This window comes from Suricata suricatta, chromosome 2 (genome assembly GCF_006229205.1).
Source record: "Suricata suricatta isolate VVHF042 chromosome 2, meerkat_22Aug2017_6uvM2_HiC, whole genome shotgun sequence".
Taxonomy (NCBI): domain Eukaryota; kingdom Metazoa; phylum Chordata; class Mammalia; order Carnivora; family Herpestidae; genus Suricata; species Suricata suricatta.
The window spans coordinates 157,975,889-157,993,848 of NC_043701.1; the positions used below are offsets into that span (position 1 = coordinate 157,975,889).

The following is a 17,960-nucleotide window of genomic DNA, read 5'->3' on the forward strand; positions in this document are numbered from 1 at the left end:
TGCAATGATTTCTTGTAATTTGTCATCTATCTAAACCTGTTTCAGCCTCCTTAAAAAAGAGGAGAAAGAGTTTTGAAAACTAAGCAACTTAGCAATTACACTCCATATTCCTACCTCACAGATGAAGATGCCTCATCAACTGGTTTTGCCAAAGACTTTAAGTTCAAGGGTTCTTAAGAACAGGAAAATAATCTGAAACAGGCTATTTCGCCCTGGGAAAACACTGAAAAGGTTATGTAATCTAATCCATGATCTCTGTCACCATCACTAAAGAAAAATGGATGAGAAGCCCTTCCCAATTCCTCATTTGGCTGCTGCCTTTCAGTGAACAGTTTTCCTTCTAGCTACCATAGTTACTAGTAGTTTCTATATGATTTATATTACTTACAGTAGAATATATATTATATATTATACCATAGTTACTAATATTAGTAACTAGAAGCAAAGCCTTGCTACTCCAAGTATGGTCCCCAAATTAGCATAGGCAAGACCCAGGAGTTTCTTAGAAATGCAGAACCTCATTTTTAACTAGATCCAGGTGATTGGCACGCATATAGAATTTAGGCATCACTAAGTAGAGCTGGCTATGCCTGGGCTCTAGAGTTAGACTGTCTAGATTTGAATTCCACAACAGACTATCTTGGGTACCTTAGGTAAATCACTTCACCCAGAGGTTCTTACCACAGTGTGTACTTTAGAAGCACCTGCGGAGATTTTAAAATATCACAATGCCTCAGCCCAACCTCAAGGATTGATTTCATCAGTCTAAAGCCCAATATTTTTTTGAAGCTCTCTTGGAAAATTCTAATGTGCAGCCAGAATTGAGAACCACTGACTAACATCTCTAGGCTTCTATAAAATGGGACAGTTAAGAGTACCTGCTTTATGGGTTGTGAAGAAAAAAAATATTATCACCTTTGAAAAGGTTTTGGCCCAGTACTTGGCATGTGTAAGTACTCAGTAATTGGTAATTATCATCATACCTGGAAACCTTAAAAATGAATTGTCCTGGAGAAGGAATAAAAAAAAAAAAAGAAAACCAGGCTCAAATGTACTAGTCTAGCCCCACCCTATGGGCAGGTACCTGCCAAACTCATGAAAGGACACAATCAAAGAATGCATTATCCCCAGGATGAGTTTTTCCTAGCAGCAAACTGTTGATTGAAGCTTCAAGGAAACTACAGTGTGTCAGGTAAGGGATAAACCTTCTCTGCAAGGTATCAGAAAAGGCCAGCACCTTCACTTGGAATGTACGATGAGGCGGGGGCTGTTTCAGCAGTTCTGTAACACAGGAAATCCCCCTTACCACACCTTCCTGATTTACACTGATTCTTGATACACACCACATGTGTCCTCAACTCTTTCCCCTCACCCCCAAGTTTTCAATCATTCTGTTCCACATTTAGGTGATGAAAACTTAAAACCTGTGGTTATACCTTCTACGAGAAATTTCATTTTGAAAGCTTGCTAAATTTCAACTTTATTGCCATGAGGAAACAGAAGAAACAAAAGACCTCAGTCATCTACTAACACAAAAACCCCTAGTGAAGACATTTAATAAGTGTAAGTTTTCTGCTGCAAGTTGTTGAAACTCCTGACCTTTAGACTGGGGTGCCATTCATTTGCTTCTACAAATGGTCTATGGAACAATACCATTTATTTTTGTAAAAGTTTTAGGTTACATGTTTAGTTTCACCTATGGATTTTAACTTGGCTAAGCCTGGCCTGCAGTTCCTTTTGAATCTAGATCTCACTGGATTTAACCTGAGTCTACTCTTCCAAAGGGATTCATAATGGCCAGGCAAATAATTCCACAATCTGGTTTTTCAACAATTGCAAGGAAATAAACACCCAAATGAAAACAGAATATTTATTAAGGCACTGAGAGACACGTAAAGATTTATCTCAAAGGCAATTACAAAGATTTTTTTCAAACTGTGCGTGGTTTAGTGACTATTATAACCAAAAAGCTCATATTCTATTTCCAGCTCTCTGCCTACTCACTATGGCCTGCTCATAGTAAATGAAACAGACTCCTCCTCCCCTTCACTGAGTGCACCGTGATAGCTAATGAATGTCTGCATATAAAAAGGCTTTTAAATTCTTTGTTGGAAGTCTCCACAGAGATACTGGCATCCCACAGAATGCTCTCAAAGTCCCCTAGTCCAATTCTCTGGGCTAGTTCACCCTGGGTTTGGACCCTGGACTCAATGGAGTCAAAATTCAGGTGGCATCTCCAAGAATGGCATTCTGTGGACTGCTCAGGGGTTTGTTACTGAAGAACAGTTAAAAAAGATGCAAGAATCCAGGACTAAATTGGACTCCAGTACACCTTCAAGCAAACACACCCTCTCACAAAATCCATAGACGTATTCCAGAACCTGTTTCAGAGTGTCCCGACCACTGCAGAATACAAGTACTCACCTGGTTCACTTTAGTGGAATGAAAGGATTATTATTAGCTATGATACCTCATTTAACAGTATCAGGCTTGAAGGTGCTGCATTCTAATCCCAGCCCTGCCACTTAAAAAACCATGTTACTTTGAACAACTCTTGAGTTGTTTTCTTACTTATAAAATGGAACTGACAAAATTTAAAATAAACTTACCATACACAATTCCTGTAAGGATCAGAGATGTTTTTAAAATCTTTAAAGAACATTACAAATGTAAAGTGTAATCATTTTTCTCCTGCAAACAACTGATTAGGGAGCTATTCAAAAATGGCTACCTTCTGCCTTTTTTAGTTTGTTTCCAACAAAACATCATGCTAGGTCTTCATAAATCTCACTTCTTTGGCTGACTAATATTCAAATCCACAGAGCAGCTTTAATGAGATGAGTGACATTCAAAAAGAATCAAGAAATCCTCAGCTAGGATTTCTTTCAAATCACACAGTGATATAACATTTGAACAAAAACTCAAAATATTTTGCATGTCACTTTCCATCTGTATCCAAAACTTTACAAAGCACTTATTTCACTAAAGGAAAGCATACTTTGATGCACAGAATTAGTTTTGTTGTGACTGTTTTCTTGACATTTACTCAAAGAATGTATTATAGCTAAAAGGATTAAAATGGATAAGGGTGTTTAAAAAGACATTAGGGGAAAATAAATAATTTAATTCAATTTCCAATACGAAGAAAGAAATACGATACTGCAGCACTGCTGTTACAAACTATAGTCAAATAGCAAACAGAAGCTCTTGCAAAAATGTACCAATGAAAGAATTAAAGAGACTGGTTAAGTTACAGCTCATCCACATGTGAATTATGTACTCACTTAAAAAAGAGACCATGGTTACTGACTAAAAGGTTATCTATATAAGCATGTTATACAAAATGATCCCAATTATATACTTAAGTTTATATAGATGTGTAAACATAGAAAAAGGTCTGAAACGATACATGCCAGACCATTAAAAGTGATTATATCTATAAAGTGGGACTGGAGGTCATTTAATAAATGTGTATCATTTAATTTATATTAATGAGTATATATTAGATTGGTAATAAAATGAATAAAAGCATAAAACTTCAAAAATAAATATATGAATTAAGAAGTTAAGCATTCACCAGAAATATCCTATAATTTTTTTAAAAGCAGAAACAATGAACGTAAGAGAGGTTATTCCCTTTAGTATATTAAGCTACCAAATAAATGGCAGATAATAAGTCAACAAGTATTTGGTACAGAGCTACTATGCAAAAGGCACTCCACTAAATGTTCAGAAACAACAGAAATGATACAATGACCACTCTTGCAGTCATCTAAAATCTAAGGGTAGAGCATGGCAATGGAGTGATTTTTAGATAATAAAAACCTCAGAAAGCCAGGCTTGATGAATGTTACATGAGGGAATAAATTAACCAAATCACTTTGAGTTGAGTATTGAACTCATAGAGAAGGAGTACAAATTTGAGCAGAGATTTGCAAGATAGAGGAATTCAGAAATGGGTAGAAAGTGGGCAAATAGATGATGGACTGGGGATCCAAGGGTTAGAAATGAAAGCAAAGAGAGTAGCAGCTGACTCTCAATGGCCTTGGAAAGCTGGAGGAGAGTGAGAACTTGAGTGAGCAGACAAAAGATGTCTCTGAAGGTTTCTAGCTGGGCAGTGAAAGAATGACAGTGGAGTTTCAGAAAGATTAATCAAGTAGCAGGACAGAGAGAGGACAGAGACAGGAAACTGAAAGAGACATGACAGAATGAGGTGATAAGTGACCAAAGCAGATGAAAACAGCCACAAAGAAAACAATACTTTTCATGTAGCCCCATTCTCAAACTTTCAAATCAGACTCAAGCTATTATAAATCCCGAGGAAAGGCCTTTGAAGCTTTCTTGGTAGAAGAATGAGGAACATGGTACTGTTACACTATAAAAGGACAGTGACAATGACCAATTTCAGAGTGAGAATGTCCTGGGTCCCTTCAGAGTGAGAATGTCCTGGGTCCAACAACAGCTCTGCCACTTAACAGTAGAGTTACTTAAATCACCCCTGAGACTTTGTATAGAATTATAAACTTCTTTCTTACTTGGTTTCTTCATTTTAAGTGACTCTAAGTGTTCTCTACTTGAAGTTAACAAAATCTCAATCCAAAGAGAAAGAGGGAGAAAGGTATAAAAAGTTTTCCTGATACTTCACCCGTATCAGTTCCCTTACTCTTCACAGGGTTTCACTGGGTTTAGAACTTAAAGCAGAGTATGGTTCCATTTATAAATAAAAAAATAAGGTAATTCTAAATTGCCCAATGATTTGATTGTAACTTTCCAACAGCTTTTTAAATTTTTTAATGTTTTATTTATCTTTGAGAGAGAAAGAGAGCGACAGCATGAGCAGGGAAGGGTCAGAGAGAGAGACACACACACAGAATCCAAAGAAAGGCTCCAGGCTCTGAGCTGTCAGCAAAGAGCCTGACGCGGGGCTTGAACCCACGAACCATGAGATCATGACCTGAGCTGAAGCTGGACGCTCAACCAACTGAGCCATCCAGGCACCCCACCAACAGCTTTTTGAAATATACATATTTTTCTGCTTTTTATCCTGCCATTTCCCTTACATCAATAACACTATTTACCCATTTCTATTATGCTCTTTGATACATCCATTTCCAAAAATACCTCCTTCCTAGAGAAACTAGCAAGTTCTATTCCACATTAGCTCAGTTGTCGTTCTACTACTTCAATATGTCATAAAGTGTGACAACCATCTCTTTCGATTGTTCATGTGTCTCTCTGTGATTATTCTTTTGTTGTTTTACCTAACAACCACTTTGTGTTCTGACCCACAAGACTTTCAACTGTCCCATGGTAAGGCCTATGGCACAGATATTTTTAATGACTGACAATGTTTAACATAGGGCTTTTGAGTGCCAGATAGATGAATGGATGAATGAGTAAAACAATGAATGAGTCAAAGAGGGGACTCCTCTCCTACCTAATCAGGGTAAAGGTCTGGGTTCTAATTGTGGCTCTACCAACTACTCATCTTTATGACCTTGAGCAAGTCACATCTTTTCTAAGTCTCAGTTTCTTCGTATACACACACAAGGCTTCTCATTAGATTGATTTAAGAACTTAATGAGATAACATATATAAGGCATAGTAAGAATGCAACAAACAGTGCTATATTGGCATTAGTATTATATACCTTTAAGGCCAGGTCAAGAGCCCTCTTCCTAAGGCACCTGTCCTGACTACTCTATCTCTCACTTAACCTCTTCTCAACTCCTGTAGCCCTTACAGCTAGTTCTACATCACTGAACATTTGAATATATCCTATCCTGCTCTTGTTGTTATTATTTCTTGTATATCTTATGTGTCTGAAAAGATATTTGAGCTTGCAGATTTAATAACTGATGTCACTGAGTCCCTGCTCTACAACTCATTAGTGGGGTGGTCTTGGGCAAGTTACTTAACCATTCTGTGCTTCATTTCCCCATCTGTCAAGTGGGGAAAATGGTGCTTTCCTCATGGGATTGATAAGAGAATTAAATGTGTTAATGCATGTAAATTCCTTAAAATAGTACTTGGTAAACAATAAGCACTCAATAAAATTAAGTAATATTATTAATTTATCATTACTACTATTAAGCTACAGAAAAATATCCACTCTTATTGCAGAGAATGCCACAACTCAGAGAAATTTACCTTTTTTCAGCTTTCCAATCTCACCTTGCATCTTTCAAGGCATTTTTGCCTTTCCAGGGCAAGTGAAAATAAGGTACTGGTTTAATCCCCAACAATATAAACATCCTCAATACAAACATGTAGATATAGATACATACTCCATCTTTTCTATTTGCCGCTTACATTTTTTACTCTTTATTCTTTGCCATATGAAAAGCAAAACACATACATTAAGGTTTGTAAATAATATAAATACTGTGTTTGACTTAAAGTGTCTGTTCTATGCAGTGGGTTGATAGTTATCTCTATACAGATTTTTATGTGTGTCAATGCCAAGTGTGTTTTGATTGTAAATTCTTAGAGACAAAAATGATGTCTGCTTAAGTCAATCAAACATCAATTCTGGGGCACCTGGACTAAATTAGATTGAATATTCAGAGAAGAATTTCAGAGAAATTCAGAAAATGAGGAGGGATGGATGAGGATTGGCTTAACAGAAGGTTTAATAGGAGAAAAGACAGGCAGAGCTCTGAAGGACAAGTAAAATTTTAATGCAAGAGGGAAGAGGAATGTTCAAGGTGGAAGATATATAAGCAAAGTGGAGGGACTAAGCAAAGATTAATCTGACTGAAGTAGAGAGATAATACTGAGACTACTCTGAAACTCTACAAATATATAAGACCAGAGCACTTTGAGATTGCAGTTCATGCTTTATTTCTCTTGGTAGCCCCAATATCTAGCACTAATCTAGGCACATAGTTGATTATTTTTTAATTATTAAATTAAGCAAAATTACACTGTTTTTCACTATACTACATTGAAGAAAACGGACAGAACTGAACCTCACTCAATCAAATCATGAAACCAAACGACAGCAGAGTTCAACAAGTTATCTATACCTTGTTACACTAGCCACTAATCTAGAAATATGTATTTACTCTGGCTACATCACTATCCACAGATGAGTGCATGAAATAAAACACACCAAATTCTCTCATGCTAATATTCTCTCTCTCTCTCTCTCTTACACACACACACACACACACACACACACACACACACACACACACACAACGTTCAGGGTTCCTAATCCACTGCCTCATAGACTAAGATAGCTGAAAAGTTGATTAAGGCACTACGAAGCACCAAAGTTAATTCATTTTGATGAAGGATTCACAGAAGAGGCTCCTGACCCTAGGAGCCCAGACTATGTGGCTGGCAGCCTAATCAGGCCCAAGAAATCATGAAAGAAATTTCTTTTCTTCTATGAAGTACTCATCCCATCAGGAGGGCTTGGGAGAACAGGAAAGAGAATTTAAACTCATTTGGCAAGAGAAATGACATTTGGTATTGGCAACAGTAGCACCATTGTGTTGTACAGGAACACACAACTGTCTGTGTATTACCTTTGGTCCCAATGACCAGGTGATAAATTATACAAATGTGGTTGTGACTGTAAGGTTTATTTACTGAACTTTCTGATTCACTGAAATTAATTAAGCCACCTTTACTCATAATAGACCCCAGAGTTTCCTGATCTCTACCACTACCAGCACTCTACAGATGGCCACAATGATTAAATTGTGACTCAATGAGAGGATGACTATATCTTTGTGAGATACCATATTCAAATTCACAGTGAGCTTCAGCTAGCACTCAGGACTTGGGTACCAAATTTTAAACATTACAGAAAATGCATCCATTTTGTTTCCAAAAAGCAGAATAAACCATATATAAAACTTCAGGTGATTTCTGACACCCTTTAATAAAATATTAAATTGAATCAAATTCTTCTAAAGTTGCTGGAAGACAAGTCATGAAATACCAAATGATGAAGTTAGAAGTTTTTCTTTAGCTTACAAATCTCCAGGAACTGCTTTTGGCTGCTGCTGCTTAAATGACAAGAGGTCAGTAATATGTAATTTGACATTAATGCCTCGGCCTCATTCATCTTCTCAGCCTCAGTGTCAAACAGGAACTAGATGCCTGTTCAATGAGTAAATTCATGAATGAATGAATATTATAAAATGTTAACCTGTTATTATTCCGTAAGAAGAGTAATGTAAAACTTATCAGGCAAGTTCCAAAACTTTTCTTTTATATACCATATAATGTAAGAACCAAACTATTAAATTTTAAATTTTTAAATTTAAATTTTAAATTGTTAAATTTTAAATTCATTCATGCTTCCTAACTCAAATCTTTCACCAAGCACAGTTACAAAACACTTCAGCTAGAGTATGTGAACATGTGTAGTAATTTTAAAAAGAGGGCAAGGGCCACTGCCCATGTTGAAAACATGTCCTTCTTCTCTCTCCTGGAATAAGAGAACTTATAACAGCCTCTATTTTTGTATAGGAACAATACCATTATACTATGCCTAAAACTCAAGATTCTCATAATCTAATCTAAATTGATCCAACCAAAACTTTCCCTCAAACATGTACTTCCCTGTTCTTCTTCAATTACATATTTTGGAGCTGGCAAAAATATATTAGAACTTCTTAAAACTCAATTTAGACATAATTCTAACAATATGAGCTTTTCTTAGAATCATTTCTAAAATGCACTTTTTTATGTTTTAATTACAAACATTTCTGAATTAACAAAAAATGTGCAAATAGGCTTCTATAAAAAAATGACATAGTTGTAGCAACATGAACTAAGATAATTCCTAACATGGACTTTCTATGCAGCCAGGATGGTCTCCTTACTACCCAAATACATATTTAGACTTTGCCTCATGCTCTTTCCCTTGAGCTAAATGTCCTCTCTTCTTAACTCTACCTCTCTAAAGTCCACCTGTCTTTCACAAGACCCAACCTAACTCCTACCTAAATCTGGTCCATATTCGTCTCTACTCTCTCTGTTACACCTGGCAAACTATTACATTTCACTTAGCACTTCTTTCCATATTGTCTCTGAGTTAGTCTTTTTTCTTTTTTTTTTATGTGTTTTATTTATTTTTGAGAGACAGAGAGAGACAGTGGGAGCTGAGGAGGGTCAGCGAGAGAGAGAGATACAGAATCTGAAGACAGGCTCCAGGCTCTGAGCTAGCTGTCAGCACAGAGCCTGATGCAACCCACTGACCGCGAGATCATGACCTGAGCTGAAGTTGGATGCTTAACCAACTGAGCCACCCAGGCGCCCTAATCTCTGAGTTACTCTTAAGTTTTATCAGTATAAACGTTATCTCACTAACTAAGTTATGAGTTCATTGACAGCATTGACCAACCTAACTCCTACCTATATCTGGCCCATATTCATCTCTACTTTTCCTGTTACACTTGGCAAACTATTGTTTCACTAAGCACTTCTTTCCATATTGTCTCTGAGTTACCCTTAAGTTTTATCAGTACAAACGTTATCTCACTAATTATTAGTTCATTGACAGCAGGGACAGTGTCTTTTGAAGGCTACAGATCAGTTCTTTTGTCGAATGTCTTTCAGTTTGTTTTGGCTAGTGTTTCCTCATAATTACAGAGAATTAGGAATTCTTGTAAAGAATATCACAAAGGTGATGTCCCTTCTCATCACATCTTATCAGGGGATACATGATTACCAACATGATTTATCTGTTTATATTAAGCTTGATCACTTCGTTGAAGTGATGTCTGTCCATTTCCCAACTGTAAAGTTAGTTTTTTCCCCTTTACAGACTCTCTTCTTTAGAAGCAAATCATTAAATCCAATGCATACTTATAGGAACAGAAGTTAAGTTCTACCTCCTAGACAAAGACAAAGAAATATCAAAGATTTTGCGAACATAAACTAAACCCACCAAAACAATTCATTAATAAATATTATAGGAGAGATGTTTTGAAGCTATGCAAATATCCAGTTTTACATTAAGTTCTCACCTACTTATTTTAACACTGATTAGTAGATCTTGCTTATAGCAATTATTAATGTCGTGTTCTAATGGTGACTTGGGACACTATCTTAATATTCTGCCATCCTTTGTCTAGCATGAAACCAGAGTAGGTAATCAATAAATACTTGTCAAATTAATTGAATTTCCAAAAACGTTTTTGTGAAATAAAATTAGATGGCAAAAAGGTAGGGAAGTTCAAGGCAAATATGTATTTTGGCAATTATGCCATTCTTATGTCTTATGTCTTGATTGAAGGAAAGGAAATAGAAAGAAAAAGAATTAACTACCTCACCTATAAAACTGGGAAAACTTCCAGGAGAGAGGCGAACAATAATAATTGTCGTATAGTACCTTAGAGATTATAAAGTGCACTCACATTCATCATTTAGAATTTTAAAGCTTTCTGAAGAGAAAATCTTCAAGATGAGGGAGATTTAAAAAAAAAAACTTTCAAAGTTTGTGAAAAAAAACTATTAAATCAGGAATTGGAAAATTAGGCATAAAACGGTGTAAGGCTAACAAGGAAAAGCAAAAGTAAAGGCAAAGAAGAAACAGATAGAATATAAAAATAGTATGGGTCCAGTACAAAGCTTTAAACCAGGTGGTAAAGTTGATTTAATGCATAGCATGAAACCAAGATGACTTAGACTACTAAAGAGTATATGGTTAAAATAATGAAGAATGTCATTAAAATAAGCATTAAGAATGGACTTATAAGAATATGCATTGAAAGTAAAAAAGAAATAGAATCTTAATATACAAATTCACTTATGTCTTCATTAGTCACCTCCATTTACCCAGGCCTTTAACTGTGCTCTTAACCCAAGATATATCCAAAAATATTGGCCCAAAGCTCTATATAATGCTAGAGATTTCAGAATATACAATAATTAGATACGGTCCCTTCCTATAAAGAATGTGCATTCTAATTGAATAGGTAAAACATTTAACAGAAAGGAAAATTTCATATACATGTGAAAAGTTAAAGACCAAAACAAGGCAGAAGGAGCTGAAAAGAACAATATAAAGAGTAAAAGCTACAAGAGTCTACAGAAAGAAAAGATCACTATGCAATGATATGCTCAGGAAAGGCCTTGTGAAAATAAGGGGCATTTGCAATGGGCCTTCAGGAATTGGGTAGCGGGTGAGATTTGAACAGGGCCAAAGGGAAGATATTCAAAACAGAGATATCTGGCTAAGCAAAGGTATAGGGTAGAAATAATGAAGGTGCTTTAAGGAGACAATGAAAATCAAGAGGAACTGTAATAAAAAAATACATGAAAACAGAGGATCCAAAATGTAAGCTGAAGTTGAAATGTGAAAGGCTTTGAATGTCAAGTTGAGGAGTTTGAAAATTTTCTGAAAGCAATCCAAAAATAATTAGAATTTCTGAGCAGAAGTGATATAATATATATGATACCTTAGATATTAAGCTGGTTTTTGATGTGCATAATAAATGGTGTGTACAAAAGGTAAGGCAAAAGGTAAGATTCCAAGTTATAAAAAAACAATCTTATTTTTAGTTCTTCCATCATCACCATGTTTGTATGAAATTCAAGCTGCCTAAGCATAGAGCAGATAACTGTATTAAAAGAGTAACCAGAGACTCTCCCAAAGTGATACATAAACAATGGTTTTAGAAAGTTCCAGAAAGTGCAGTGGCATTAAAGTGCTTTAAAAGTATTTGGAAAATAGAAGCCACACGACTTGTTAATTGCTCTATTAATTCAGGGGGAAACAATAACAAGCCACATTAAGGTGGGTATATGAATAAATTAACTATAAAACTGTATTTTACCCAAGTACTATTGGTTAATTTTACTCTTAGCATATAACAAAAGTACCACAAAAAAGTAAGCCACCCTATGTTCTCCACCTCCATCCCTTAAAGTCAATTCTCCCTACATTCACTTAATCCTTTTTACCAATTCCCCAATTCTATCTCCTTTCTTCTATATAAACTTCTGTCTCATCAAATCTTATTCACTCCTTAATCCCACCTTAAAATATTAAATGGTATAAATATTCTGAAATTTCCCTTAATAAAAGATCCTTAGTCTTTATATAGTGCTTTGTAACTGACAAAATATTTTACACACATTACATCATAAAGCCTGATAGAAGCAATGCACAGCAGGTATTACCATCATCCATATGCTATAGAGAAGCAGCAAGGCCAGGGCCACACTATCAAAAGTGAGAGAGTGAAGCCTGCAATATAGGCTTTCTAAATCCAAATTCCATATTCTCTTACCTATAGCATTCAATTTCATAATATGCTGGTAGGGTATCTTATTACTCAAAATGTATGTCATTACTCTGTATTATGTTTAAGTCAATATATCTTTTTTTTTTTTAATAAGGTGCTTATGCCCAAGTGCCTATTACAGGGCCATTTACTAAGAAGACCCAATTATTTTTAAGATGCTCATAATGAGATAATTATCACTGGATAAAGTGACAACTGAAGTATAATGTTTGCAAAATTGCTAAGAATATACCAAAACCATTTTTGCCTTAAATTCTATAATGCAACATGCAACAACAAAGACAATATGGGTGATTTAAGGATATCTGAGCATCAAAGGGCAGAAATAGGGCATTCCTACTCTCTTTGACTCTGCTAAGGCCTCAAATACTGATACAGTTCAGAGCATCTTATTACTGGAGAAACATAAATCAAAAGGAGTTCAGCTAGGAGCAGTAAAACAGATTAGTGTCTGGAAGAACTGACTTTAAAGAAAGTTTTAAGGAATTAAATCCAGGTAGTCTAGATAAAAAAACAGCTATGAGGAAAGCTTTTTTTTTTTTTTTGACACTCACAGCAAAGACAGAAATTATTTTGAGGTCTTAAAAATGCAAAATAATCATAATCATAAATATTTAGAGAATAATGTATTTATAAAAGGAAAATTCAGGATAAATATGCTGGCAAAAATCTATCAGACAGAAGAACTCTCTCCCGTAAGTGTGATAAAAACTACATTCCTAGAGATATTTAATACCAGGTTGGACAAAACAAGAAAGGATTCCATATGGAATGATCCTGTACTGGGCCCTGAAGTGGTGGGAAGATTGAAGATGACCTCTTAGATCTTTTCCATTTCTGATTTTTTTTCTAAATGCTATGAAGTTTTATGTGGCAAGGCTTTCTGCCAATTTCCTTTCTCCCCATGATGCCCACTTTCTCCTTTCACAAAGGGAAACAAATTGTATACTTCATTTTAAGCAGATCTCATGTTCTCAATGAATTGGTAATATAATCCTAGTACATGTTTGGGAGAAAAAGGCCAATTCCTGTAACTTGTCTTTTTTTACCTCAGTGGTTCTTGGAGCTCTTATACATTTTTCCACAAACCAAAGAAATAGTTCACATGGATTCAAAGAGGAGTTGTTTCATCAGGAAAACCTGTAATGTTCTCTGCTCTCTGTCTGAGCAGAGAGCTGACAGTGACCCTGGGAGCTATAAGGCCCTGGGTCAAATTACCATCAGAGCTGCTGTTCAGGATTATCTTTTACCTTTCAGCATTTTATGCTAAGTGACAGTAAAATCTATTGCAATCCAAATTTTTATGGTAATGACATTTACCTTTGAAAAGATGTCACCTTAAATTCCTATACACTTTGGCAAATGTTATAAGAGTAAGTCCTATTCATGCTTTAAATTCAAGAAACCTCAGCTTTGCTCTCTTTCTCCATTCTGGCACTTAAAAAAAAAAAAAAAAAAGTTTCTCAGCCACTCTTGAAATAGATCTCTCCAGAACTCCTATTCAGTGAAACCCCAGAATATATGACATTTCCTCATTTTGCTGATTTACAAGGACAAGATGTAACAAAATCCAGGAAGCTCTAAGAACCTGTCCTTGAGCCCTTTAAAAATAAAACTGAAGTTCACTTATGACAAGGGACAGCAGGGCAGAGATAACCCTCCAAAATGGACACCAATACCTCTTTTATGCAATCTAAACAGCCTCAGTAGCTGAGGACCCACCAATTCCCATCTTGACTATCTGGAAGACTTATGTCTCCCTCCCCACAAAGAAAGCTCATATATGTTATTACTATACCTTCTAAACAAAACTTCAAAATGTCATTTTCATTTCTTCCTAGTAAAAATGAGACTGTTCAGACCTAAAAAGATTGACGTCTCACACTATTTGATCCTGGCAAGAAAGAAGGCCGTCATTTATAATCTCATTTTAAAACAGAAAAAAGAATGCGATTCTGACATTAGGCAGTCTGAAGGAGAACCCACTGTGGAGATCTTCAAACCTTCCCTAACAAAGGTCCAATCTAAAAGTTATTGCCCAGAAAATTTTAGAGCGGGTTTCAAAAGAAGCTTAATCACCCATATCCTCATCTCAAGAAAGCAAGAAATAAGAAAAAAACACAAAGGCACTTTTCTAAAAGTTTAGGAATGAAACGTGACCCTGACCCTTTAGTAGCCTATGAAACTGTCTGAAATTTCTCAAGAAACCCACTAACCTCCCCACAGGACTAGCCTGCTGATTGTCCTGGCTACCAGTTCTCGGCCTTGGAGCGCAGCAAAGGCCGGCAGCCTGGACCAGGACAACCTGGTGACCCCCTCTGCGTAATCACGTCACAAGTGCCACACTCGGCTGTCCCCTAGCCCGCAGCTACCAGCTCTTCAGAGGAGCTTCTACCAGGCTCTTCTCCAAGTCATCTCCCCACCCGCCCTCCCCACCACACACAGCGAGAGTTCGCGCCTATTCCTCAAACTTCCCCCATCCCGCCAGACTGGAAGCAAGTTTCTCACCATCCTCATAGTTTTTGAGATAGTAATCCGGGCCGGGACCCCCGCGGCTTTTCGCCGGGTTCCTCAGGTTCTGGAACTGCAGGAAGTCTGTCCTCTTGCCTCCGAAGCGCAGAAAGGCGGGCGAAAGCCCCCGAGCCAGGGTCACCAGGCGCTTGGAGCTGTAGGTGGAGAAAGAGAGAGGAAAGGATCTGAGGTGAGGGAAAGCGACCGGGCGCGGGGCACCGACCACGGCTCTCTCCCCACTCCCCGAGAGCGAGCCGGCGGAGGCTACGGGCCGCGTCCGCTCCCAGCCCGCCGTCCGCGCAGGCCCCGGCGTCTCGCGTGCGCCTGGCTCTCGGGGCTACGCCTCCTGCGCCCAGCGGCCGCGGCCCCCTCCCTCAGACAACCCGACGCCGCTCGCCAAAGGTCCTGCTTCCCGAACGGTTAGTCGGTGTGTTAACGCGGTGCGTGTGGGGGGGTGGGGGAGGCACTTCTGCTGAGAACACGGGGCTTAAGCGCCGTCGCCCAGCTTCTGCCACTGCCCGGAAAGCGCTCCTGGCGGAGACGCGCGGCGCGCGGACCGCAGAGCTCCGACTTTTTGCCAAACTTACAGGCTGGAAGCCGGATTCTGCGTCCCCTGCCCCAGGGGCACTGTAACCTCTGTGGAGAAGGTGAAACCTGCCACCTTTCTTTCAAACCAGGTTCCAGAGGGCAGGTTGGTTCTTTTTAATGCTAAAGTTGATCTTCCTTTAATACTCTCTTGTAACAACCGCATCCATCTCCCTAACACTGGGCGAAAGATTTCCGGGGTAAATCCTTGCTTTTCTGAGAACTTTCTCCATCCCTGCTTTGTACGGTAAAAGCAATGTCTCTTTGGCCCCTTAAATTCAGCCTGCTCTCAGAAGGGGGAACAGTCTCCTCTCCACTCTCCTACTTCAACTCCATCTTTTCCCTTCCTACGTGGAGTCCTTTGGAAGTTAGCTCTAGGAAAAGTGAAGTTTGCCGAAATGTGGACCTGCTCGTCTGAGGCCACTCGAGGAACATCAGAACACCAGCATTTACGTTTATTTTAAGTTCAGGATTTCCTGAAGTAGCTTTAAAAGCCAAACGCTACTTCAGGAAAGGGTGAAGGAGAAGTGCAAGTGCTCTTAGCACCAAAGAATTGGGATCTGTGCTTTGCTGGCTCAGGTTCTGAAAATCCAAATCCAAACGGAGAAACTACAGAGGATCATAAAAGGAGGTGGGTATGACAGAAAGAAGCTGGGGACTCCGAGTTCGGAGAGCTCCTGACAAGCGCCGCGCGCGGCCGCCCGCAGAAGTCGGGTGGCGGAGAACGTCGCTGGCGAAGACTCCAGGACCGCGTTCTGGGACGAGCGCCGCAGGATGTCGCGCGGGCCCGCGGTTCGGGCAGAGGAGACCTCGGCGCGAGTGCGGCGCCGCGGAAAAGGCATTTCCAACCACCGTCCGTCCAGAAGCCTGTACATCTAATGCAAATGCGCCCCACCACGGCTTCTTCCCCGAAAAGCTTCCCTCCAGAATCCTTTCAGCAGCAAGCATTTAACAAGATGGTTTAAAACGAAGGGAAGGTAGGAAAATGGAGCCTGAGGGCGTCCGCGCAGCACTAGTAGCGCAGTGCAGGTGGGGCGTGTGTTTCGGAAAATCCCCTCGCCCCCCACCAACAGACAAGATTAGAGACGCGCTCAGCCGCTCGGCAGAACTTCCCGGAGGAAGCCGGGTGGCGCAGAGCTCTTCCCGCCTTCCCGGCGGAGGCACCGGCAGCAACGCCGGCAGCTCGGCCCTCCCGCAACGCTCGCTCCACGTGGCGCCCCCCGCTACCGGCCTCGCCCGGGCCGTCCCGCACACGGAGGAGCGGGAGCGAACCCAGCAGCAAAGCGGATTTCGCAAAGAGTGAAAGATACTCACGAAAGACGCGCGGCGGACGCGGCCTCCCGGCAGAAGAGTGGGACTCTTCAGGGGGGCCCACAGCTGAGGCTCCAACTCGGAGGGAATTTTTAATAACTCAACACTTGGATTCGACATTGCAGACGATTTATTTATTTATTTTTTGCACTGCAACTGTCCCTGAAGGGAAGGGATCGTAGTTGCCTAACTGCTACACAGTAACAACCCAGGAAGAGAGTGAGCCCAAATAGATTCCAAGCCCTTGAGTAAGGGGGAGTCCATGGTACAAACCACGCGGTTCAATAATCCGCTGGTGCCAGGTTCAGACCTCCGGGACATCCCCGGAGCATTTCTAGGACCCTTTCCGCTCTGCTTATATACCCTATGACTGGAGCGAGAATTTTTTTCTTTAAAGAAAAACTAAACTCTGCAGTTACCGCAGGAGATTTAAGGAGGAGGGACTGGGGGGCCATTCGGTCTATAAAAAAGCCTCTTACAAAGCCCTGAAGTCTGCAGAGGACAGCGGAGTATATAAAAGAAAACTTCAAGAATCCGATCTGACTTGCCCACCGCTCAAGTCTCTGCCTAAATTCGTTTTCTGTCTGGGAGTGGGAGAGAACGGACAAATCGATCTCTTCGTGGAAAATTCCACTTTCGTGCGATCCCCGCTTGAACACTCACAGACGCACACGCACACACATTCTCTCTCTCACACACACACACGCACACACCCATTCCTCTCGGGTCTTTGTAGCTCGAGACCTTTTCTTCGCTTTTGTAACTGCCCTGAACCTCTTGTTTCTTTTTCAGAAGGAGACGGGGAGGCTAATTGTGGATATATGTAAGCATAACATTTTTTCAGTCATAACTGATAAGTTTCTGAAATGCCTTCTGCATTGCAAACATGTGCATCTTAATAGAAAACACTGCTTTTCTCAATCACCAGTTAAAGCCTCACAGCAAATATTCCAGGAGAAGGAAAACCTCTTCTTCTTTGTGAGATGCGCTTGGCTTATTTTCTTCTTCTTCTTTCCCCTTTGGAATGGGGGATAGGAAGGGGGGAGGGTGTTACTTAAAAAAGAATGATCCATGGAAGCCCCTGCCTTACCTTAAGAAATCGAGCCAGCCATCATGAATGATGGACGGATCCAGCTGCAGAGAGAGGAAGTTCTCATTGACTGTCCTGACTGGGTTCTTGGTGCTCACATCAAGTAGAATCAGGGTCTTTTCCTTCAAACCTGGACCTCTGTCTACAGGAAAGGGTCTCCTGTCTCCAGCTTGGGAGGAAAGGGAGAGATG

General features: G+C 39.5%; 1 protein-coding gene across 1 annotated transcript in view; it reads right to left on the minus strand.

The window, feature by feature from the left end:
• Nucleotides 1–17,954, minus strand: part of HPSE2 (heparanase 2 (inactive)) — a gene marked incomplete at its 5' end in the record, with an annotated part of 616,756 nt that extends 598,802 nt beyond the window's left edge. The window contains 2 exons of the mRNA XM_029932351.1: nucleotides 14,781–14,938; nucleotides 17,770–17,954. Of these exons, the coding sequence (XP_029788211.1) occupies nucleotides 14,781–14,938; nucleotides 17,770–17,954 (343 nt within the window). The remainder of the gene's footprint in view (nucleotides 1–14,780; nucleotides 14,939–17,769) is intronic.
• Between the last annotated feature and the right edge of the window lie 6 nt (nucleotides 17,955–17,960).